The 26,855-nt window shown below is 40.0% G+C and overlaps 1 protein-coding gene across 18 annotated transcripts in view; it reads left to right on the top strand.

Annotated features, from left to right (window-relative positions):
- Positions 1-26,855, top strand: part of ENAH (ENAH actin regulator) — a 142,684-nt gene that overhangs the window by 87,127 nt on the left and 28,702 nt on the right. For 8 of the 18 annotated variants that reach the window (XM_073338722.2, XM_073338726.2, XM_073338724.2 and 5 more), the window contains exons 4-7: positions 4,160-4,249; positions 6,283-6,367; positions 24,313-24,632; positions 25,927-26,727. In XM_073338722.2, the coding sequence (XP_073194823.2) occupies positions 4,160-4,249; positions 6,283-6,367; positions 24,313-24,632; positions 25,927-26,727 (1,296 nt within the window). The remainder of the gene's footprint in view (positions 1-4,159; positions 4,250-6,282; positions 6,368-24,312; positions 24,633-25,926; positions 26,728-26,855) is intronic. The other 10 variants (XM_073338727.2, XM_073338730.2, XM_073338731.2 and 7 more) reach the window with 4 other exon arrangements.

Raw genomic sequence — 26,855 nt, forward strand, 5'->3', positions numbered from 1 at the left:
TTGTGGCTCTCAACTTATAGAACACATATTTCCACATCGCCACCCACCCAACCCCCAGGAAATACTCAGCATTCATAGTGGGGCCAAACCATTATCAGTACAAGATACCACCCTTCAGACTCTCCAGGGTACTGAAGGTTTTTATAAAATGCCTACCCATAGGGTCAGCCCACCTAAGGAACCAGGGTGTGTACTGCTACCCGTATCTGAATGATTGGCTGATGGGAGGAAGATCACATCAGGAAGCTTTGATAGGCTTCAGCTGTGCCCTTCTAATGTTCACCTGGCTGGGACTCCCGGGATGAGAGACTGTTTCTCTTAGTTCACCATCATAGACAATAGAGTTCATAGGCGCCAGGAAAAATTCCACCATAGGAAGGAGATACTTTTACTCTAAGATTCCTTACTCTCTGGTTGTTACCAAATACTGTGACTTCACACCCACTGATGACAGTGTGGACCTGCCTTATGTTGTTAAGCCATATGTCCATATGTGATGCTGCTTGCCACACTTTGCCTGAGACCTGAGGTCTGGCTCAGGTTGATCTAGTCCCCCGTGAAGTATCACTGTGCAGTAGTAGTTTCATCCTTCCTCATGCAAAATTCCTTCTCACATGGTTTTGGAATTCCATTTGAATCAGTCAACTTCCTTGTGTCTTAAGGCCATATTCCATGCAGACAGAGAAGAAACTCCACACCTTGGCCATATTCAGGATTCTTCGATACTGTACTGACAGGAGCAAATCTTTCAGACTATCCCCATGTCTGTTTATGTGCTGGCCAGTCTAAAGGTCATGCAATTTAATCCCAAAAACTTTCTAAATGGGATAATACATTGTATCTCTGTGCTACCAGCTAACTGGTGTACCTCTCCCACTGTTAAAGCTCACTCCACCAGAGCTCAAGCAGCATCCCAGTAATGCTTCTGCAATGTGCAGTATCTGAAATCTGCAAAGTTACTATGTGAAGCAGTCCAGTCATGTTTGTTAAGCATTATACACAGAATCTGGCTGCAAGGTCAGATGCCAGGTTTGGGAGACCTTCATTCTATCATCAACTAATGCAGCTGATACTCCTCATGCTCTGCATCCTCAAGAGCAGTGGTTCCCAAACTTCAACGATCCGCGAACCCCCTCCTAAAGATGAATATTTCCAGGGATTTTCTCCCTTACTTGAGCATAAATTATAGAAGCAGTGATCTTGGAAATAATTTAATTTTTTTTGACACACGCTTATTACACACTATTTATTATTACGTTATTATTCATTACATTATTTTATTACATTATGAAAACGGCAACACTCTTCCAAGATTTCACTGTTGTAGCTCATATCCCTTTGATTAAACCTCCTACATGTTTCATCAAGGAGTACCAGACGTGAAACAGCATGAAGGTATTTAAGAAGCCAACTCAAATAAATAAAGAATTCCTCCCACGAGCATTTGGGTCTTGAGCAGTCCAGGCAAACAACGCATGACTACAACATAGCTTAAATGTGTTCTGACAGGAAGTCATGGTCAGGGGGGTCGGACTGCCGACCCCCGCGCCTGGGGTCCCTAGGAACAGTTCTGTCCGCCATTATAGAATTTTTTTTTCTGAGAACCCCCTGATATATTTCACAAACCCCGAGGAGTTCACAGTTGGGAACCACTGCTCAAGAGGATACTGCTATACACACTGACACATACTCAAAGAGGACAGTTACTTATCCTACAGTAACTGTGATTGTTAGAGATGTTTAGTCAGTGTGGATCCCAAGACCCTCACTCCATTCCCACTTCTGGAGTCCTCAGCTAACATGGGCTTTGAATTTTGAGGGAGGGTCTACCTCCCTCAAGCAGGATCCATATCTCAAAGAACCACAGTTACTGTAAGGTAAGTAACTGTTCTTTTCTATGCTTTTAAGGCTTTGTGTTGGTGGAGTGGATCCTGATGCAACGTTACCTGTAATTAAACATAGCTTTTTGTTAATAAATAAATGGTTGGTCGTCTTTCTTGATAGAAGTTTGTGTACAGGAAATGTAATCCACGTGGACTATGAAGAAACCATTTATGTATATCACAAGGAGAGAAATGGAAAGGCATAATGTGGTCCCTATGTTTTATGTATGGTATTTTTTCCCCTCAATTTTTTTCCAGTTTACACTGGCAAAAACAGCATACAGTTCCATTTAGAATTGTGGTTTTCATGCAACTTTTGGCAGACAGGCAGTCACCTTTGGATTCAGGTCATTTAGCTCTTGGAAATGAACTGTCTTTCGCATTGTAATGCAGTCAAGGTTGTCATGGAGTAGTTCTTGAAGGAAATATAGGGCTGCATGAGAAGAAAAAGCCTTAGATGTACTGTCAATATTTTTATGTCAAGACAAAAAACATATATTTGGATGAGACTGGGTTTTTGGACAACAGTTGGATATGATTTTCTTGTAGATGACATAGAATTCAAGTACTTGAACCAGTTAATTTTCACCTAATGCCAATATTTGCTATCAGTGTAAACAAATCCCTTTAGTGCTGACTGTTACCTGTTCAGAAAAACAAGTGCTTTTAACATTGTGAAGTCTTAATAGGTTAGGAGTGGAGAGATGAAGATATTGCAAGTACAGGTAGTCCAAATGGATTAATTCTAAATTATTGTGTGGAAATAATTTCCCATACCAGAAATAAACTCACATCAGGATGCCCTGGAGGGCAACCTGAAACATGAATGTTAAATGAAAAAAGACATCTTCTCAGGAAAACTGTAGATGCAGTTCAGAAGTTGCACTAGTTCATGTACTGAGCTGTTACTTAGATTTTTTTTTTTTTTTAATTATGGTATTCATAAGGCACTAAGTCAGGAAGGACAGGAATACCCTCCTCTATAAATACTATACTGGGTTTTCTGCTGTAGTAGTAAAGCTGGCATCAGGTACTTTTTAAAAAACCTCAGGCTAGAGCAAAATGTTTTTTAAAAAACTGTAGTAATAAACACATTTTCAGACCCCAGAAAAACATTTGACTCTTATAGAACCAATGCTGCTGCCTTCTTGTGTAAACGTTCCATCTTCTAGGTGTCAGATGCATTCTTTAAACAAAACAGTGTTCAGTTTGCACCAGATATTCAGCAAATATCCTGTTGTGCTGCCTCAACATAACCAGCCAGTTTTTTAATATTTCTGGCTAGGTTTTTTTTTTGTTTAATTTTGTGACTTTTTTAAATATCAAAATATAAAAGTGAATGTGTATCATTGAAATTTTCCTTCTCTTACTGTTTTTGCAGAATCTAGATATGAAATTACACTTTTTAAAAAGTAAGAGTAAGGAATGAAAACATTTGTCCACTGTATGTTTTCAACGTGGGCTTTCTGTGCTATCTTCTCCTGTCCTACACATTTTATTCCAGGTGTTTATTCCACTTTATTTAGGTGCTGATATGCTATCTAAACAATTGCCCTGTTCTTTTAAGGTCGTGGTAAATCTCTTCAGAGGCATCTGTTTTTCTATATCATTGTACAAAATCCTCTTTTAGAGAAACAGTATACTTATCACAAGATATTGTACTCCAAATTTGTACATACACTTGTTATTTTTCAAATAGAGATTGTAAGTGCTTAAAGCTTTTTGCTTTTTTTTATGTCCTTTAAAACGATCAGGACGTAAAACAGATGTTCAACATTTGAAATGCCTTTTGAGTTTTTAGGAGAAATAAGCAAATCTGGCTTGTTCAGTTATTTTGCAGAATTGAAATCCATAAAAATGCCTAATCAATAATTTAAAAAAATAAATAAAAATTAATTCCAGCCCATCCCTATTTTCCCCATACATTTTATGCATGCACCAGAGTGCGTACTTGATGTATGCAATGATTGCCTTCTAACTGGAGCTTCCCCCCTGACCACAATTTCTTACACTATAGTCACCCAAAGCTTTCCTCAATCTGCTAATATTTCTTTATTCTAAAAAGTGTTATGCCCATTTTCCAGCAAAATTGTAGTTGCATCAGTGCTACCAGCGATGTAAGCCCAGTGGTAGAGCCAGGTGCATGTATTTGCATCAAGTCAACTAACCCTGCTCAGTCACACACTTGTTGAGTCACTGAAAGTCTCCTCCTCCCCGCTCCCTCCCCCTTTGGCTTGTACCCTTCTTGTTTATACTTTTTAGGTCCCTTTGTTTAGGTGTGAACATCCTTGATTACCACTTTAGACCGGAAGTCATCGCCTATCAGTATATGGACAACCATATTTTCTCAATCACAACACAATTGAGTAAGCTTTTACTCTGAATTCTTTTTATGTTTTTTATATTTTTTTTAAAACTAATGTATGTATAATTTTAATTGAGTTCTGGACCCTCAGTATGTTTTTGACATGGACCAGATCAAAAGATGTTTGCTCACATTAAAGCGTGAATATACAATAAAACAGCATCTAAGTGTCTGCTACTGCCTTCCATAACATGCACATGTGTTTCTTCCCTATTGAATAAGGTCTGTTAACATTTACATAGCTTTTCTTGTCTCTGACTAGGTTAGCCTCTTTCCCCAGGGCCCTAAGGCAATCTGTTTTCCCTTGCTTAGTTGATAGTTTAGAGAACAGCATACCCACACAGTCTAATACCCCTTTGCTATTTTTATATTTCATATCAAATGTTTTTTCTCTTGGATGATACCTAGTCTGTCACATTTCAAAAACTCAGTTGGATATCCAACTAGTAAACAATACGTTGTATCCTTTGAGACATGTCTAAGGAATTATATTGTACTCTTTGTACTTTTAGCCACAGAGTGTATCTGCTTATGATGCAAATAAGACTTTTTTGGGTGTGTGTGGGTTTTTTGTTTGTTTGTTTGTTTTTTTTAAATGGTGGTATTGGGAGTCACACTGTGTCTAGGTATTACTGCCATACAAAAGTCAAAATCAAAACAATTCCTTATTTGGCTCAAAATAGGAAATATTTGAGGATATTTGGGAAAACATGGAACACTTTATTTTTATAAATAGGTCAGTCATCTCATTTATAATGGAACACAATTTGAGGTATACCAAGCAATTCCTAAGATCATTACATATTAAATACATAATTTTACATTTCTACTTAAGTGGGAGCTGTAGTGAAAATCCACATATTATATAATATTTATTAATCTCTTATAAACTCAATTTAACCTAAGAACAAGTACAGAGTAAACAGTGAAAGCTATGAGACAGGTCTTTCAGGACATTCCCTTGGGTGGAGGAAGGATGTGAATGAAAACCAACTCCTACATAGATTATTTTGTCTCTGATAGAGAACTTAGAAAAATTGAGACCACAGAGTAAAACTAGGTATTTAGTGCACCATATTTAAGTGGACACACTGACTATCTAGCTTTAAAAATAAAAGTTATGAGTGGTTTAAGATAGTACTTTGAATCCTATTGCTAAATTTTGTGGTTTTACAATGACACTTTCCTATTAAAAATTTTAATCACTTCTATTGCTATGTGAGACCCACACATACAAAAGAAGAAATCGACTGACTATACAGAGCAGTCAGTGAAAATTACTAGATATGAAGTGTTGCCAAATGTACAAAGCAAACTGACTTTTTTTCACTATTCACTTTATACAGTAATCTTAGGTGTTACTTTTAACAGTAAGTTTTAAGAAAAATTAATGTACTTTTAAAGTTGTCTATGTCCCTTGAAAGTGACAGTTCTGAGCTCCGGCTGCAAATTTCAGAGTTTAAGATAAATGTGTTAGACATAATTAGTAAAAAATTTACATTCGGTCCAAGGAATTTACATTTGATCTGAGATGACAAGCTAAAATGTGGAAAGTAAATTTCAGTGCAACTTGAGGAACAAATTTTTATCTTCATACTGTCAGTATGGTGATAAGCTTCTGATGTTTTTTCTCTCCTGTTTTTCGTTTCCAGTGTTCTTTTTAGGTGAGTTTTTGAATTCTTTGAGTCTTTTCCCCTTTTCCCAACAGTGTTTGTTTATTGTCTCAGAGAATCTCAAATTTGGGAGCCTATTCAAAGCTTTTTGAATACATGTGTTTAGTGTTAAGTCTCATCATATGTAAAACCTTTATTTTTGCATTCCAGTTGAACTTTCATCCATTTCAAATAAATCTGTTCTGGGAATACACAAATTAATTTGTTGCAGTTTTCATTTGCTATATTGTGTTATGGAGCTTGTTTTGTTTTGCTAGAAAGAAAAAAAAATAGGTAACTCCATGTGTTCTCTGTCCTACTTTCCTGTGCCGTTTTGTAATTTGAAAGTTGAACTACATTCACTTCTAATCTTCACTCACAGGTCCAACATTGCCTCGACAGAATTCACAACTCCCCCCACAAGTGCAAAATGGCCCATCACAAGAAGAGTTGGAAATCCAGAGAAGGTAAGATTTTTAGCAAACAAGGGTACATTAATGGCGTATTTACCTGGTTTTGATACTCAGCTATGGAGAGAGATACCAATAGAACTTAATTTTACATTGTAATAGCAATGACCTAGATTTATTGTGCATTAACTGTACCATGTAGATTTAATATTGAAAAGTAAAATGTGTGTTCCTTGAAATAATATACCTGAACATTTTTCAACAAGCTTTACAATCCTCTGAATCAAAATATAATATTATTAGTTATTTGACTTGGTTCTTTTGTCTTAACTCTCAAATGGTGCCCCATTGCTTTCCTTCTCGTGAAGTTTCTTTCTTAGGGGAAAAGACTGGGCCCATCTTGTAGTTCCTTTCTCCTGTCAGTTCGTCCCGTGGGAGAACCCTCATTTGTGCTTCTCAAGTAGTCCTGGGAAACTGTCTTCAGCTGGGGTAGTTTCTTTAGTTGAGCCTACTTAACAAACACAGTCCCACCTCTTGCAGACTCTTACTTCTAAGTCTGTGCAAACATAGCAATGTCTTCCCTCCAGTTGGTCTCTTGCACCAGTAATTACTGTAACAAGATTTCCTGGCTCCTACCTCAGAGCCTGGGCCCTCAAGGACTGTCCTCTTGTCCATTTAGTTTTCGGAACAATTTCTTTCACCAGTACCTCCTGTGGCAGTCCGTTGGGAGCACCAGCCCAGGCATTTAGCTTCCTGGAGTACGTTGCAGTCCCCTTTCTGGATTCCTGCTGTCCTCTTCTCTCAGGGTCAGCTAATTAAGTTCCACCTCTTTCCTCGGGTGCAGGTGGTGGTTTGACTAGGTAGCCATGCCAGCTCCAGGCATTCTGATCCAGAGGATTGTTATCCCTTATTCCTTCACACACAGTTACATTCTTTAAAGGCTCTATATTCCCAATATCAGTTAGAAGACTTTTTAGAAAAATGAATGCTCAAAGTCTCCTAATGCTCAATTGGTTCATTATAATTTACTGATGTACCCAGTACTTACGTTGCAGTACAATTTCAACCATTCATAAAAATAAGAGCCTATTTTTAAATCTAACTTTTTTAGTATTTACAGCCATTTAAATTTTTTATTTAAACAAAGTAAATCATTTTCTAATTGGTATAATCTGCTGGTAACTTTAGTCTTACAAACTTCTTAATTGAAGCTCACATTTTGATAAATTCACTTTTTAAAATAGTACCACAATAACCCAGCAGCTTAAATGGCATCAGAGAACTTCCAGGCACGTTTGCTGAAGATGTCATCAAGAGCCAATCTGTTAAAGGAGGCATAGAACAGAAATGTAATAATGTTGACAAAGGGAAATAGATTAGCTATGTCGGAAATTCCACCTTCAAGGGCTTATCTATATTATGGTGTTTTTATTTCATTTTCCCCACCAGTGCAGCTACATTGGTATGAAAAACAAGCGACTTGCAGTGGTACAGCTTACCCTTTCCAAATCATTTCTTACACTGTTGCAGCTGTACCAGTGTGAAAACCTAGTGCAGATAAATATTGGGTCAGGGATCCACCAGTCTGGACAACATAGACCTTCCTGGCATTGGCCAGTCACTAAGGTAGTGATTACCAGTAGGAATATTGGGAGAATTCAGTACCACAACTTTCAACCAGACTGATTTATTCTCCAGTCCAAGTCTCTGTTTTTAAATACTGTACCTTCATTCTTGAACTTTAGATATCTCTGCCTATTAACATTCTCTGTCAGTCAGTAAAGAGTGACAGGGAGGGTACTTTCTCCATAGAAAGAAGTAAAGGATTAAAATGCAATGGGGACTGAATAGCCCCCTTTCTGGTTGTGATCCCTCACAGGCAGGGGTAGTCAATAGGCAGACCGCCGTCCAAATTTGGAGTGCAAGATGCTTTTGAGTGGATTGCAAGGACAGAGGAGATGTGTGGGCGAGGCATGGGGCTCACTTGTTCTCTTTCCCTCCCAGGGGAAATATTGACAACAGGATACAATATTTCCTAACCTTTCCAGTTCGGGGTATGCCTTGTATAACTTTTTTCTTAAACCAAAATAGTGTTTTTCAGTGGAATTTAGGAAACAAGTTAAATGTTAAACCTTCAGTATCAAGTAATTAACAATGAAATACCAATTTAACACTTATGGATTTAATTCTAGTCTTGTTTTTTTTGCATGCATCTTATGTATGAAGTAGTGAACAGAAACAGATAGTTCTAGTTAAAAAACTAGAAGAGGAGTTCAGTTCTATTTATTGTACTCTTCTTGTTTGTGTCTAACTTATTTCCATTTTCAAGTTTGGTGCCTTGTGGACTTTTTTTTTTTTAAAGAACTTTCAGTGTGTGTTTACTTATACGCTGATGGCTTTACTACCTGCAGCAAAAAGGGCTGGAAAAGCATTGCATTTTGGTCACGTTTCCACAGAGGCAGCTTTAGCATGGGTTCAGGGATTCAGCTGCACCCAAAGAAATCATGAAACCAAAGGTACCAGACCTGAGTGGCACTGCGATCATTTATGCTGGGTTCCAATTCCACTCACTCAAATTTGGCCCAGCTGCCCCTCGATCATGATAGAGGGCAGCCGGGCCAAACCCGAGTAGTGCTGTGTACCCGTGTGCCAGGTTGCAATGCCAGCAGGCTCACTCTCCAGCCCTTTCCCTCCACACTGAGCTCAGATGAGGGTGCTGCTGTGGGTGGTCAGTGCCCCCTCAACTCAAAACTTATGTCCAAGAAGAGTCCACTTATTGAATCGGAAGACTACACGTACCCTTGCTTTTTTCAATGATTTCAAGATAATTTTGAAAACTCATAATTTTGTGAAATATTTGACTAGAATGTGTAATTCTAAATCCTTCTGCAGTTTTTCTTTAGTAAATACATTATTTAAACTGAATATAATTGTTAACTTTAAACTTGAGGTGTACAATTGTTTGTGTTAACATCTTTTAAATTCCCACAGACTTTCTTGTCATAATAAAAAGCCACCAAAATATTCAGGAAAAGTCTTTTGTATAATTGAGGGAACAATGAACATTTAAGAAAGGTGTTCTACATCAGTAGTTCTCAAACTTTTGTACTGGTGACCCCCTTCACATAGCAAGCCTCTGTGTGCAACCCCCCATATAAATTAAGATAAAAACACTTTTTAAAAATATATTTAACACCATTATAAATACTGGATGCAAAGCGGGGATTGGGGTGGAGACTGACAGCTCACGATCCCCCATGTAATAACCTCGCGACCCCCTGAGGGGTCCCAACCCCCAGTTTGAGAACCCCTATTCTGCATGCATTTTGAACGTATCAAGATATGTACACTACAGTGCTTGTAGTGTAGACACTTGCTACACTGACAGAAGGGGTTTTTCTGCCACTGTAGTAAATCCACCCCCTCAAGAGAACTTAGCAGTTTCTTTACCAGGACTTAGGTTGGCTTAACTACATCTCTCAGGGGTGTGACTTCTTACACCCCTGAGTGACATAGCTAGGTTGACCTAAACTTTTAGGCATAGACCAGACTTACAAATGTCCAGCACTTCCAGCCTCTCTAAAACCTCCCTCCCAATCTGCAGGGCCACCATTTGGATGGACAGTTTACCAAAGGTTTTCTATGACAAATGTGGTCATTAAAGAGCACATGGTAAATTTGCAGAAGAATAAAGGTGCTAGTCCCAGAGGCCTGTCCTAGTTGGATAATGAAACTTTGCCTATCTAAATTCACCCTAGAGTTTGTGTGTTAATCTGCTATAATAATTCAAATGGTCTTCAACTGCTGTGTAATGCTGCTATGAGCTATTGCTGCTCCTTACCCCAGAGATAGTTGAATTCCACTGTGGGTTAATTATATGTATTTGAGATAGAGGCAGAGGTGAAAGTAAGCCTTTACGGCATACCAGTAAGAAAGTGGCCACTGGTACAGGCCAGTACACAGTTGATGTTAGAGGGATGCCTTTAAATCGCTGCTGGAGCCCGGGGCACATGGCTGGGAAGTGCTGAAGGGCTGGCTGGGGGAGTCTGGCCCCAGCCCTGACCCTTCTGCCTGAGGCCGCCTCTCTCCCCCAACCCCTTGCCCAGGACCCCAGCCGTCCTGCGTACGTAAGTCCTTTAAGTTATTTTCAACCATAGATAGGAAAAATGGCATATTTAAGTATTTTCAGCCAAGAGCTATATAAATGTCTCAGATTGACTTCCCGTCTACAAATAATAAGGGAAGGTTTCTCTCGCAAATCTTTAATCAAAAAATTATATAACCAGATTTATTAATCATAGGTGTACTTCTTAATACCTGCTGTTCACTTCAGTTAGGAGTATTAAGATTCCTTTTTGTGCTTTTATAATACACTGGGCTACAGCAACCAACATTTTACCTATTGAATTCCAAAGCAGAACTAGTGAAGATGTTATCTCTAGTCAGGCAGCTGTTCAGCCTTTCTTTGCATTGATTTGAAAGGACAGAATTAGCAGATACATTTTAGTGCTCAAGAATTGAGGATGCTAAACACCTGGCAAGATTGGGACATTAGTGACTGAGATTAAAACTGTTCAAGGTGAAAGAACATATTTTAGTAATGTGAAACATTTGGATGAGCTACAAAATAAAATGTAATAAAGAATTTTAATTACATATGTATACTGAATGTTTTCTCTTTGGTGTATAATAGATTTATAATCTCATCCTCTTAAGGCTCAAATGCTTTTAAATTCTTTTACTTTAAACTGTGTACTTGATACTGCTGACCTAATGGATCTGTATCGAAATTATAGACTTATTACATCGTTAAATGTGCAATAAATAAAGTCACTAGCACCAAACATGTAATCCAAAACATTTTACATGAGTCATTTTTATAAGGCTATAGTTACACATCATGCAGTCAAATCAATATTTAAATACTTTGTCTGGCCATTTGACATCTTACTCTTCCAATTTGCTAGTACTATCTTCATTTTATTTATTGAAGTTTTTCTAAAACATTAGCTCATAACAGAATGTGCCCCCTAGCATTAGGCAGAATGACTAAGCAAAACTGAAGGCAAAGTGTTCAATTATTCTTAAGTGTTCATTTATATGGGATCAATGATAGGCCTCAAAGCATAATAAAGGAAATATAGTGCTGCAGTTTTTCCAACATATTATAGCCAAATTTTTTGATGATAACCAGTTAGATTATCAAATATGAATTCCCCCCCCCCATTTTGTCATGGGGGCAATGGTAGTCGGTATAGGGAGGGATTAACACAATAGAGGATGTGTGAAAGAAATGTGAACATTTGAGTAAATTTGATTGGTTTTGGTTATTCAATATTCAATGAATTTTCTCAAATGGGTGTCTGTATTTTTTAAATGACTTAAGAACAAATAAGCATTATAACTTCTGTTTTAATACAGAACATTAGTTCATGTCATGCCTTTGCATGCTAGTCATGTTGTGTTTATAATATTGTACCTCCTAGTCTAGCTGTGATAAATAATATATTGTGAGGCCTCTGAGTCAGGCACTGGGAGTAATATCTTCTATCATGTCAGTGGAGAACTCATTGAGTTAAGGTCTATAAATAGCTTGGAAATCATCACCTCTGCATACAAGTATTTATAAAGAGGACAAGAAACACATGAGAAGAGAATAATTGTATAGCTTGTAGGTTCAATGAAAGTGTATAGGCCTCCCATTGTCCTTCAAAGAAGTAATGGACCACAGATTGACCGGCTCCTGTTGTGAGTATTCAAGAGTCTGATTAGTTTTCAGAAGAAACAGCATGTATGTTAGATGTTTTCTTAAGTGTTAAATGTCTTAAAGTTCTGTTATAGCTTTTGTTTATTACTTTCATGAGGTTAAGTTACTGACAGAAGTAAAGGCAGAACACAGAAGTCTAATTATGCTGCTGTACAGAGTAGTGTGTATACAGAGAATGGTTTTGATTTATGCCACTGCTAATGTTTTGGGAGTTTTTAGTTCATGGTGCTAGATTGGCTCATGTAATGAGAAGGTGATAATTTTTATTTCGGGTGGATTGGAAGATTTAGAAAGGGATATATTTTATTTTAAACTTAAAGCTTAACAGTATTGTTGAAAGCTCTTTAATTCAACCCTAATTATAACTAACCTCATTCTATAACTGAAAAGATTGAATGGCATTAAGATGTTATATAAATTATTTAGCAAGTTTTTCACATTTTGATGTGGTCAGTAGAATGCTATAAAACATTGCGATTTCTGTGCTGCGTATCTTATTCAAATAGCACAAAACTCCCACTCCAGTTGCGGGAAGCGTGGAGATATTAAAAGCCACATTTGTACCTTCCTAATGCAGGGCTGCTGTGGGGCCAAAACTGCATAACTTAGGCAGCCAAAGTTGAGATGCTTATGGTCAGCTGCATTACCCAGAACCACTACAGAGGCATCTGCAGTGGCCCTGCCCCATCACACCCCTTATGCCAAGGCTTGTGGGGATGGCCTTATAAGACAGCCTGTTACTAGTTACATCTGTGGCTTTTCCTGATTCTCTGTGCAGCATAGTGGAAGGGGGAGTACTTATGTGGGTAATAAGAGGGCAAAAAAAAAAAAAAAGGAGGGAAGAGAGTGTAGGAAAGGAAAATGGGTAAGAGATGATACACCTAAATTTTCTCCATAATGAGTTTAAGAACTCCTCCTTCCATTTGTTTATAGAAAAGGGTCTGTCTTTCCTTTCATAGTAGAGCTTTTTTCAAGGAGGTTATTCCTATCATGTCTGGCTTTCTAAGACCTTGTCTACATTAGAAAGTTATACTGGCAAACCCTCCTAGTGTAGATGCATTTTATTTTGGCAAAAGGACTTTTTTGCTGGTATAACTTCCATCTACACTAGGGCTTTGGCTGGCAAAGCTGTGTCAGTTAGGGCTGTGTTTTTTTTCCACACCCTTAACCAACATAGCTATGCTGGCAAAATGTCTTAAGTGTAGACAAAATATAATTAATAGTAGCCTAAAATATAATGGAATAACTGTCTTCATTTAGGTCTAGTAAGCACAGTTTGATCAGATGATATATGATAGAGATGTCAGGTAACGTGGGCGTGTTTAATAGACTGGAAAACATTATTTTAGTTGAATAGCGTCTTCCTTTCTTTAGAAGTGGAAAAAGAAGGTGGTGGAGAGAACTGAATTACCCCTTCAAGATTAGGCAGTCTTGTCTTGACTACACTTGCAACTTTTTTAATGTAGAGTAGACCCTCAGAGTTATGAACACCTCAGGAATTGAGGTTGTTTGTAACTCTGAAATGTTCATAACTGTGAACAATAGTGTTATGGTTCTTTCAAATATTTACAATTGAACATTGACTTAATACAGCTTTGAAACTTTACTATGCAAAGGAAAAATGCTACTTTTAACTGTCTTAATTTAAATAAAACAAGCACAGAAACAATTTCTTTATCTTGTCAAATCTTTTCTAAACTTTTAGTAGTTTACAATTAACACGGTACTGTACTGTATTTTTTTCCCCCCTCCTCTGCTGCTACTTGATTGCATGCTTCCAGTTCCAAATGAGGTGTCTAGTTAACTGGTCAGTTCATAACTCTGGTATTCGTAACTATATGGTTTTACTATATAATAGTAGCTTCAGTTGCTGCAGTTAACAAAAAGTACATTGCTATTTGAAGAGCAGATTTGAGAATTTATGTATTTTAGCTTTAATTATTTTCAATGTTTCTTGTTTGCAATCTTATTCTTCCTGCAATCTCTTTAAATAGGGTTTCATGATTTTTAAATAAACAAAGTAGTTAGTTTGTAATCTGATCATGGTTATCTTTATTTTGTTTCTCTTTACATTTTCCTAGGCCCTTTTATGGAACTGGTTCTGTCATTCCTCACTACATGTGCTATAGAAGTAGGGTTGCCAACTGTCTGATCGCACAAATCCAGACACCCTTGACCCACCCCCTTCTCCACCTCTTCTCGCGGCCATGCCCCTGCCCTGCCCCTTCTCCAAGGCCCCCCCCTTCACTCCATCTCCCCCGCCCCCCGTTACTCACTCTTCCCCCACCCTCACTCACTTTCACCAGGCTGTGGCAAGGGGTTGGGGTGCACCCTCTGGCCTGGGGGGTGGGGGCTCTGAGCTGGGGCAGGGTGTTGGGTTATGGGAGGGGGTTTGAGGTGCAGGCTCTGGGAGGGAGTTTGGGTGCGGGAGGGGGCTCAGGGCAGGGGTTTGGGGTGCAGGAGAAGGTGCGGGCTCCGGCTGGGGAGTGATTACCTTGGGCAGCTCCCTGAAGCAGCGGCGTGTCCCTGTGGCTCCTAGGCTCAGGGGCTGCCAGGCAGCTCCACGCGCTGCCCTTGCTTGCAGGCGCTGCCCCCACAGCTCCCACTGGCTGCGGTTCCTGGCTAATGGAAGCTGCGGAGTCAGCGCTTGGGGTGGGCGCAGCGCGCAGAGACCCCCTGTGCCTAGGAGCAGGACATTCCGGCCTCTTCCAGGAGGCGAACGGAGCCAGGACGGGTAGGGAGCCTGCCTTAGCCCCACTTCACCACCTACTAGGAGATTGAGACCAATTCCAGGGGACTCCCAGCCAATCCAGGAGCGTTGGCAATCCTATATAGAAGTCTCGTCTGGTAGTGATTTGTCCTGGATAAGATTGTTATGATGTTGGATTATTTTAAATTAGATCAGTTCTTTATCATTTGAAGTTTCACTTGTGGAGGTTTTCTGTAATTTGATTTCTGCAAGGCAGAATGCTGCAGAACCTGGTCCTGTTCACTTAAGTTGAAGTGAGTGATCAAGTTATCACAATCCAAGAAACCCAGAAGAAGCACATTTCTAGTGCACCCATCACTATGGTATTTGGGCACCAAATTGAAAGCTGCCCAGTTGAGCTGCTATTTTTTTTAAAAAGACATTTTAAGGAAATATCATGGAACAAATATGTCAATTTGAGGATTTAATATGTGTTTAATACAGTCAGATTGACAATGGAATCGTTGCATATAATACTAATGTATTACAAAAGTAAATTTGTTACACAGCTATTGAACATGGTTTTTATATTTAAACTCCTATGTTGAAATATTGTCATAACAGACTACACATTGAGGCAGTACTACCTGCGGAATTGAGGCAAGAGTGCAGGGGGAGCCCTTAAAGCACAGACATTCTGAGACTCCGCTCTTTTCCCTGTCTCTGCAACATAGTCCTTTAAATAGATAAACCAATTAAAAATTAAGGGCCAGATTCATCAGTACTCTTTGGCTGATTTCTGCTGCTTTGGTGTATTGCAGAATCTGTGTGGTGTGTTTTTAATTTAAGGTTGATACTACATATCTTCAAATATGACATGGTAGCATTCTCTATGGGATTCTTGTCTGATGTTGCTGTACGAAATTTTAAATCATTTTTAAATTTGTCTGATAAACAACTTAAGGAGGAGTTAAGGTTGAGTGTCTTAACAGCATTTCCTCTATTAACATGTTTGGATTTATTCTAAGTGTAACCTTAAACTCTGAATTTCCTGAGTTTATAATGCTTGATTGGGGGAATTATTGCAACAGCCGGCAATGAATTTCATCCTTAAGTTACTCAACCTTCATCTTAACTTACGTTTTCCTCCGGGAATATAATATAATTTTTTTAGGGATCTACAATGGTGCATGCAAGGAATAATCTGGAAAAGCAATAACCATTGGGGTGGTGTGAGGAGTACAAATCTGAGAATCCCCCTTTATTTTTTCTCTGAGTCTTGGATGTCCTTCGTTTCCATATAAGCCAATAGGCATTAGGGCCGTCTCTGTCCCTGATGCTCTTCAGACTATTACAGTTTTGTTTGTGATTATTATTATTATTTTTACTGTTAGACCTTTGTTTATTCCCAAAAGGGACCTTGCACTGTTTCGACTTCCTGACTGGTTTATCCCAGGTACTTCTCCTTGTTCACAGATTCATAGAACTGGAAAGGCTCTCAAGAGGTCATCTAGTCCAGTCCCTTGCAGTCAAAGCAGGACTAAGTATTATCTAGACCATCTATGACAGGTGTTTGTCCAACCTGGTCTTAAAAATCCCCAATGATGGAGATCTAGGACAGAACACCTGACTCTGTATTGTGTGAGCTATTGTTAAGACTGACAGATGTCAGGCTTCAAACATTGTGCATTGTTTAATTCAAATGTCTGCAGTAGACCTGCCCACTAAATGCTTTATTTACTTCAGTGAGGTCATTCCTTGAGGCATTTTTCTGTCTGTGCAAGCTTCAGTTCTTGGGTCCAAAGTGTTAGAGAGCAGTGCTTGAAGTTGTTTTATCATCTGCAGAAGGTTTTAAAACAACAAATGGGTGACGGAAATCATCCGTAATGGGTATCATTCATTTTACCTCTCTTCCTCCCCACAACACCCTTCCCCCTCCCTCTTCAGGGACTCTTTTCACAAGAGTTTATTGCAACAAGAGATATATCACTTCCTCCATGTAGGACTCATAGAACCCGTACCTCAGCAAGTACGAGGCAAAGATTTTTACTCTCCTTACTTCCTAATACCCAAGAAAAAGGGGGGTTGGAGACCCATACTGGACCTTGGAGCACTCAAGTTCATCAATTTATAAAAAATGCAGGATGGTCACTCGAGCAGCAGTTAGTCCAACTTTGGAACAGGGAGACTGGTTCTTGGTCCTGGATCTTCAGGATGCTCATTTCCATATTTCTAGGATAACCAGACATCCCGTTTTTAAATGGACAGTCCCGTGTTTAAGCCCTCCTGCAGGTGTCCCTACTTTTTCTTTAAAAAGGGCAAATTGTCCTGTATTTTCTGTCTCCCCCACAATCAGTACTGTCAGGTCCTGCTGCTGGCCAAATCCCTGCTCACCAGCCGCTTGCCCACCAGCAGTTGCCTTGGGAAGACGCAGAGCCTGGTACCAGGAGAGGTGGGTCCGTCCCAGGGGCCCAGCCAGGCATGGAAGGTGGGGAGGGTCGGTCAGTCAACACCACCTCTCCCCACCACACTCCTTGTGTGAGAGAGCTGTATGGGAGTGTGCGTGTCACCTCTCCCCATGTGAACCCTAAAGATAAGAAGGAAAATAGATAAGGATCTAACTAGGCAGTATTTCTTTTGAATGGGCTCCGTCAGTTTATTTGTATGTTTGTACTGCATAGTTCTGATTGATTGCCGTTGAACTTGCTTGAATAAGAGTAATTTTGCCTGGGGTCCCGTATTGGGCATAGGAAAATATGGTCACCCTACTTCTCACAAAGGTCTTCTGAGGCAAGAGGTGCAATCCCTCCTAACACTAGAGGAGATCAATCCTGTCCCACCAGACTTCATTGGAAAATGGTTCTGTTCCTGGTACTTCCTGTTCCTGAAGGAAAATGGGTGATAGAGACCCATTCTGAACCTAATGTCAGTGAACACCTCTGTCCACTCTCAGGGGTTCAGAATACTAATTCTAGCAGAAATAATTCCCTCTCTGGATCCAGAAGATTGGTTTGTTTCCCTGGACCTTCAGGACACTTATTTTTATATCATCATGTATGCACCCCTTGCACAGACATTTCCTGTGTATTGTGGTATTCAGGGACCACAAACAGTATTGCATTCTATCCTTCGGCATCTCCACTGCCCCTTCCACTACTTCCTCTAAGTGACCTATACCAGATATTTAGTGTATGCTACTATAGAAAGGGAATAAGGGTCTAGATCCAGTCATTTATCTATAGTAGACAGTAATTTGGTCCATTCCACCCCTGGAAGGCGTTGTTTACTCCAGTGAATTTTAGTCAAAACAAAAAGCTAAACTGAAAACCACAATCACATTCTAGCAGATAGGAAAGAGTCCTATTTAAGGGGGAGGGATAGCTCACTGGTTTGAGTATTGGCCTGCTTAAACCCAGGGTTGTGAGTTCAATCCTTGAGGGGGCCATTTAGGGATCTGGGGCAAAAATTGGGGATTGGTCCTGCTTGAAGCAGGGGGTTGGACTAGATGACCTCGTGAGGTCCCTTCCAACCCTAACCTTCTATGATTCTAAGAACATATCTACATGTTTAACTTGTATCTCTTTTGTGATGCACCAAGATACTAGTACACCATCTTGACTTTTCAGTGCTAATCAGATATTAGTTTTCTAGTAACCCACATTTTAAAATGTAATTAGAATAATTGTGTCCTAGTGATGCTGTAATTAACTTTTGGCTGTAATATAGCATTTGTGGCACAGTTTTAACATTTCTGTAATATTTCAACCAGAGTAGAATGTCCTAAGAGAACAACTAAATTATTATTAAGTAGTTATTTAATAGTGACATGAATGGTCTGATTTAATAATTATTACAGAGGGGGAAAAATACATGTCTGTCTTCCCTGGAAATGTAGATTAGAATTTCCCCCAAGTCAAAAGAAACTAGGTAGGAACAGCAGCAATTGTTACAGTAGTTTGTGTGGCCTTGGGAAACGAATATGTTTTAGAGTATGACTTGAGGCCTGGTCCCTTAGACACAGAAAAGAAAATGGTGAAATAGTCTGGGAGCATAATATAGTAAAATCTCATTCCATGGGCAAGTTAGTAAGAGAAAAGTAAGGAAGGTATCATTTGATTAATAAAAATCAACAGAATCATAATTTCAGCGGTGTCACCCTCTGCAGTATGGCGGTGGGAACTCTCTGCCCCCCTCCACCCATGGCTCCCAGCTCCAGGTCCTGTGATTGGTGGAAATTTTGATAATAGTGTTGTTAGAAATAGGCTAAGCTATGGATCATTCAAAAGCCCTTTCTCCCACAAACAGTGATACCAAACATGACAAACCAAGTGTGTAGATATATATTTGAGAAAATGTTTAAAACGCAACTTTTAAAAATTATACTTCAACGTAGGATGCATTGCTTACATAAAAATGATACTCACCTTGGATAATCATGGGGAAATTAGCCTTGATGTGTAGGGCTGAAAACATTTATTCATCAAAGTCATTATCAGTGTCATCTCTGCTAGGGAACCACCACTAGACACGTTGTCACACTGATCTTCATCCATGCTGCACTCACATATCTCCATACAAGATAGGCTGCTGGCCAATCATTTGCAGGGTGGTTTTGCACACAAGCATTTGATTAGCTGAAGGATTGATTCTGGAGCAGGTAATATTTCACACACAACTGGTGTGATCAGTCCATCCTCCAAGACTGATAGAGGACAGTAGTTTTGGATGTGCTTGCTCATCCCAGATCCATTCCATTGCTTGATAATTTGCCCTCTCACTAGCAGGTATAAATGCACTCTTTGTCAATGGCAATTTTTTTCCATTTGTCAGCTTCCTGGAAAATGTCCTCCAGTATAACTCTGCAAGTGTTGTAATGTTGGTCTTCAAATGGTAAACTTGGCATATGGGCTCCTCTAGTGCATTTATGACTTCATCAGTGACTGTCTCAGCCATTCTGGGCCTCTTCAGATTGAGGGTCAGAGTCTTCAAAGATTGAATCAAATGGCTTCCAGTAAGATCATTTGGTCTTTCCAATCTTCCAGTAGTATCACATCTTGAAAAGGTATGGAAACCTGGCAGTGCGGTGGCTTTTGATGATCTGAGTGATAGGAACACATCTCAGAGAGATATGGCGAGTCTATTACCCAGCTGCAGGCATAAAAACAGAATCTTGTGGAAATCTTGGGTAGAGTCTCTCGGAGAGCACTGCATAAATCCAGAGTTCAGTAGCATCTCCCTAGCACTGATGGCATTGGCATGCAAGAAAATTTTAGTGTCCGCTTCCTCATGAGTACTACGAAGAAACTCCATTGAACAGTGCAAGGCAGCAGCTTCGTTACTCCATGCAATGACAGAATTCTTCAGATAACCCCTTGCATGTTGAAGCATTTTTCCTGAAAAATATGTGGTTAACTTGTCCTTTGTGCAAGTATCAGACAAGTATGGAGATATTTGTGGAGTCAGTTATTTTGGTTTGGACAAGTACAATACAGGTGAGCCGCATCATATGCGCATTTAATTTACGCAAATTCAACTATACGTGCTTGGCAAAAAAAAAAGAAAGAAAAAGAAAGAAAGAAAGAAAGAAAGAAAAATAACAAGATACTGGAAATAGTGTGAGTGATTCCGTCCACCATTCCACTCAATGAACGTATGCCCCGGAGTGAGCATGAGATGGGAGACATGAATCTGCTGTTCCCTCAGTCGGTCTCAGTTCCCACATGCCTCTCATAGTGTGAGCATCTCGCCACGCTGAGTGTGATTCTAGTGTTTAAAGATACTGTACATATTTTTCGTGTAACTTGGCCCCTAAACGCAAGCCAACTACTTCATCTGGTGCTCAACCAAAGAAACAGCGATCTGTTCGAACGCTGGAGGAAAAACTGGCTGTGTTGGACTTACTGAGAGACGGTATGCTGGTCTCTAGCGTGGTACGTAAATATAGCCACAACGAATCTAGCATCCTTGCCATCAAGATTTGAGAGAGAAATTCATCAAGCCCTGGCATCAAGTGCTCCAATAACTGCTAAGGTGACGAGCCAGGTGCATGATAAGACTTTAGTGAAGACTGAAAAGGCATTAAACTTATGGCTGGAAGACATGAACCGTAAACATGTGCCTATCGGTGGCAACACATTGCAAGAAAAGGCTCTTAGCCTCTATGCGCTGTTCAAACCTCCTGCCGAAGAGGGACAGCCTTCTGATGAGAAGGAATTCAAAGGCAGCCAAGGTTGGCTTAACAGTTTTAGGAACTGCTTCAACCTCAAAAACGTGCAGATTACTGGTGAAGCTGCATCTGCCAATGAAGAGGCAGCAAAAGCCTACCCCAAACAATTAAAGAAAATCATAGAAGAAAAGGGCTATCTTCTGGAACAAGTTTTTAATGCTGATGAGACTGGGCTCTTCTGGGGTGGGGGGAAAAAAAGCCCAACCGCACTTACACTTCGAAATCAGAAAGACAAGCCCCTGGCTTCAAAGCAGCTAAAGACCCATGTGACAGTGTTGTTTTTGTGGCAATGCGGCTGGGCATTTAATAAAGCTGGGCTTGCTCTACAGGGCTGCAAATCTCCGTGCCCTAAAAGGCAAGAACAAAAATCTCCTTTCTGTGTTCTGGCAATCAAATAAAAAGGCTTTGGTAACGGCAGCATTATTTCTGGATTGGTTTCACAAGCGTTTCATTCCGGAGGTCAAGCGGTACCTCAAAGAGAAAGGAGTTGACTTTAAAGGGTTGCTGATCATAGACAATGCTCCTGGCCACCCTGCAGTTTGCGCATAATAACGTTGAAGTCGTCTTTCTCTCCCCGCCCCCCCCCGTACCACCTCCAGCCTGTCGACCAAGGTGTGATTCGCTGTTTCAAGGCCACGTATACGAGGCTTACGTTCTCACAGATACATAGCACTATGGATGCTGATCCCAATCTTAGGCCATGTCTACACTACCCGCCGGATTGGCAGGTAGTGATTGATCTATCGGGGATCGATTTATCACGCCTGGTGTAGACACGACAAATCTATTTCCCCGATCGCTCTGCCGTCGACTCCGGAACTCCTCCATGGCGAGAGGCGGAAGCGGAGTCAACAGGGGAGCGGCCGCCGTCGATCCCGCGCCCCGAGGACGCAGAGTAAGTGATTCTAAGTCGATCAAAGATACGTTGACTTCAGCTACGCTATTCTTGTAGATGAAGTTGCATATCTTTGATTCCCCCCCGCCCCCATGTAGACCAGGCCTTAATGTGATAGAGTGTTGGAAGTCCTTCAACATTGCTGATTGCATCACTTATATTAAACAGGCAATGGATGCAATCAAGCCTGAAACAGTCAATGGATGTTGGTGAAACCTATGGAAAGTATGTGTGAATGATTTTAAGGGTTTCCTGACTGTTGACAAAGAAGTGAAACGCATTGTTGAGGCGGCCAGGCAAGTGGGTGGTGATGGCTTCGTCGACATCCTTGAGGAAGAAATTGAAGAAGTAATTGAGAGCCATAGGGAAACATTAACTAACAAAGAGTTGGAGGAACTGATAAAATCGTCTACAGAAGACGAAGATGACGACAACAAACAGGAAGAGCCAGCAAGTTGGAATCTTCATAAATTTGCTGAATTGTTCCAAGCAGCAAAACACTTGAATGATTTAATTTCGAATACAATCCCTCTATGGAACAAAGCCTCAAAATCAAACCTAGTATTACGGATGATTTGAGACCATATCAAGAAATGTTTGAGCAGCTTGAGACAACAGCGACAGTTGCCGATCACTGTGTTTTTCAAGGAAAAACAACCAGCAGCAGATGAGCCTATGCAATCAATTTCTCGAGCTGAACCAGAGCCAACCACTTGGTCTACGACTCGCTTTCCGTCACCCAAGCTCTCCATCACCTCCGTCTCCTGGATCGACATCAAGCTCTGATGACCCCCTGTAATTAAAAATACAGTACTGTAAAATTCTATTTTGCATATGTACTCTTTATTATGTACTGTACATTACTGTATACATTATACATATTACTGTACAGGGTTGTATACATAAAACCATGTACAGTATACTGTACTGTATGGGCTATTTAAGGGATTTTCAAGGGTAATTTGACTATATGCAATTTTCGCCTTACGCGCTAACTTTAGAACCTAACCCCTGCATAAGATGCAACTCCACTGTACCATGAGTCTCTTCTCTCTGGCAATATTTTTAATCCGTTCCTGTGCATATGTGTCAAACGCAAGGTGGAATTAGTCATATATTCAGTATTTTCTCTGTAGCCTCATCATGAAGTGTTCAGCCGTATCTCAGCAGGAGTTAATAGTTTCTGGTTTGTCAAGAGTTTGTACCTCAGCCATACCATCTATGATTGCTACGCTTATGCAGGCATAAGGTACTGGTCATGTTGCCAGTAGATGCTGGTGTAGGAAGATCATGTGAGATGTACATTAGATTGTTTTTTGCCTGGCACATTTGAACAGTTCCATTGAATTCAAACATCAATTGTGGTGCCACAAAGCACTTGTACTCTCCTGAAGTCTCTCATAGTTCAACATCACTCTGTGGTCTGGACGTGACGAGGAGATGAGCAAAAAATGACCCCCCACCCCCGAGTTTCATTGCTCTGTTTTCATGTTCTAGGGCTTTATCTGCACCAACTGCACAGAAAGGAGCTTTTAACAATCTAGTTTCCTTTTTGAAATTCCTCCCATATGTCAGGGTCAGACTTTTCTACGCTTCTTATTTCAATGAGGTACCAGGCTGTCATTGCAGCATAGTTGGTTAACTTGACAGCAAAAAAGGTATTTCAGAAAGTGTTCTAGTGCTGCGAGGTGCAAATTCCAATTAGTAGTCCTGACTGATCAAATAAAGAACAGCAAAGACTCAACCATCTTAATGTTTCACCGCACCATGACTGATCCATCTTCATCAAATTTCAGTCTGGAGCACCTCTAAGCAATCCCTGCCTTCTAATCTTAATAGTGTGGAATTTTAGTCCCATCATAAGTCATCTTATTTGTGTGTCTCAGTGTGCTATTGTAATGCTTTCTTAAATATATGATTGAAATCCAAGGCTTTTTGTCTTTTTAGATTCTAATAGGAAATTTTCATTAATCTGTTTTTGTTTTATAAAAACATGGTCCAGCATTCAGGGATCTGAACAAATATGGACACAGAACTTAACTAAGAGCTTGGAAAAATTTAGCCAGCAAACAAAGTTAATTATTGTAAAATGGAACACAGAGTGCAGTCATTAAGGACTTGTCTTAACCAGGAAAAAGGTGTGTTAGCTGCCACTCATTCTCATTCTAAAACTAATGTGGACAAGACAAGTTGTACTTAAGCATATGTAAAACATCAGCTATTACTATAGATTTAGCACATGCTAGCCAACATGTTCTAAAAACCACCTTTTTATCTTAGTCAAGACCTTTTACAACAGGAGCCTTAGGCAAATGAGCTCACAAAAAACTTCAATGGCAAAGCATATTTGCACATATTTTGTTACTTAATAGTACTCGTGCATCTTTTCTCCAGTTTAACCTTTCCCTTGTTTTCTCTATTGCAGACAGTTGCAAGAGCAACAACGGCAGAAGGAGCTTGAACGGGAGAGGCTGGATCGTGAGAGAATGGAACGGGAGAGGCTGGAGAGAGAGAGACTAGAAAGGGAAAGACTTGAGAGAGAGCGACTAGAACAGGAGCAGTTGGAGAGAGAGCGTCAAGAAAGGGAGCGGCAAGAACGACTAGAAAGGGAGAGACAAGAAAGGGAGAGGCAAGATCGAGAGAGACTTGAACGACTTGAACGGGAAAGACAAGAAAGAGAACGCCAGGAACAATTAGAAAGGGAACAACTGGAGTGGGAGAGAGAGAGAAGAATTTCAAATGCTGGTAAGAATTTCAAAACTGAATGTATTCAAGTACTGGCTTGATTGTTTGTGTTTGGTCAATGGAGTGGGACAGGGCAGAGTTGACAGTAAGTATTTATGTGAAGACAAAAAAAAAACTGTTTCTCAATTGCATATTTCTTGATTTTTCTAGGATTAGCTTCTTTTTTTTAACTATAATAATTCTGGATGTCTGACCTCAGGAGAACATCCTTTTCTCTAGAATTGTCATAATTTCCAGTAACTGAAATAAAATGGGTAAATGGTGCTTATTGTTCACTGTATTTTCTAATTGCACAAAAGGTTTTTGAACTTGTTGGCACCTGAAGACATGACCATTTGAAGATTAAAGTTTCTAAGTACTTTCTAGTCTGCTTTGATCAATTAAGCAAGACCATATACGTTTTTATGTATTCTGATAATGACACCATTGGCTTAAGAGAATCTGTACACTCTGTAAGTGTGCACATGCATAAGCCAGCTTGGTAACATTGCAAGGCAGATATCTCACCAAGAGTCTTATTTCTTATTTATCAATTAATATGGTTTGTATTAAGATATCAGTTTTTCATGTATCAGTAGATATAACCTGTAGTAAACTATCTGCAACAAGCTAGGATCCAAAAATAAGCCAGGATCTAACTTTGTTTTCTGATGTAATGAGACATATAGTTAAGCATTTCTTAATTAATTACTTAACTTAGTGCATGTGAGAAATCAACTGCTGTTGAGAAATCAACTGCTGTTGAAACTAAACTAAACTATCTAATGTAAAACAAATTGCTTGAGAAGAAAGTATTGTTTTTTTGTGTTACGCTTTGAATATTTTTACTCGTGTGGAGTGATCTCCCTATTCTGGGGAGGGGAAGAATCAGGTTTACTTACTGCCTATATGTTAGTTTTATTGGTGAAATTAAAATGAATGTTAAGATCACTACACTTGAGTTGCAACCAACCAAAGATAAAGCTGATATGGAAGGACCAGTTAATAAATCGTGTTGCCTGATCCATTTCACTAATGGAATTTGAGAACTTATGCCATATTTCTTTAGATTTCCAGAATGTGCTTGTAAATTCAAATGTTGGCACAAAAATAGTTGATGAAATCAAAAGTAGATTTTTATAGTATGTAAAAACTTTCCTAACAGGATTTTCACTTGTGCCTAATCCTCTGGTACTAACTATAGTCTACATTTATACATTTTGTTTGAATGCTGATTTTGTTGCTTCATTAGCTCCCTTTTTCTCTCTCTCCTTTTTTATCCTGCCTTTGCTGCTGCTTTCCATCTTCTGTCCAGCTTCATCTTTCGACAACTCCCTGTTTAGCACACCACTTCCTGAATACTCCAGTTGCCAGCCTCCTTCAGCACCTCCTCCATCATATGCAAAAGCAATATCAGCACCAGGGTCAGATTCCACTCCGGATTACGCTGTAGTGACCTCTGCACCACCGACTTCCACTCCCCCTACACCGCCACTAAGGCATTCCGCATCACGTTTTGCTACATCTTTAGGCTCAGCCTTCCACCCTGTTCTTCCCCATTATGCTACAGTTCCTCGTCCTCTGAACAAAAATTCTCGGCCACCTTCTCCTGTGAATGCCCCAACTTCTTTGCCCCCAAATACAAAGTCCATTGTCTGGTCTGCTCCCAGTTTTGCACCACTTCCCCCGTCTCCTCCAGTAATGATCAGCAGCCCACCGGGCAAAGCTACTGGTCCAAGACCTGTCCTCCCAATTTCTGCTTCTAGTTCTGTGTCCCAAATGCCCCAGTCTCCTCCTCCTCCCAATGGGCTTCCTGAGTCTGTAACTTACTCAGTTCCTTCACCTTCTACCTCAGGTCCAACGCCGCTGCCGCCGCCGCCACCACCACCACTGCCTTCCTTTCCACCTGTCTCACTCTCTGGACCTCAAACTTCGCCTTCTCCTAGTTCCCCTAATGCCTCAACTCCCTCATCCAAGCCTAGTGTTCTCCCTTCTCCCTCTGCAGCTACCCCTGCCTCTGTTGAGAACTCTCTAAACTCTGTGCTGGGAGACTCCTCTGCTTCTGAGCCAGTCTTGCAGGCAGCCTCTCAGCTGATTGAACCTCCGACCCAGCAGGGTAAGGCTTTCTGTTATTGCTACTAATTAACTAATCAGGAATAGACCCAAAACCAATTTGCATCAAAACCTTTAAGTGTCTTGACTTAATAAAACACTTTTGAACATAGCAGTGATCTTAATACTGCA

This window comes from Lepidochelys kempii, chromosome 3, assembly GCF_965140285.1.
Source record: "Lepidochelys kempii isolate rLepKem1 chromosome 3, rLepKem1.hap1, whole genome shotgun sequence".
NCBI lineage: Eukaryota > Metazoa > Chordata > Testudines > Cheloniidae > Lepidochelys > Lepidochelys kempii.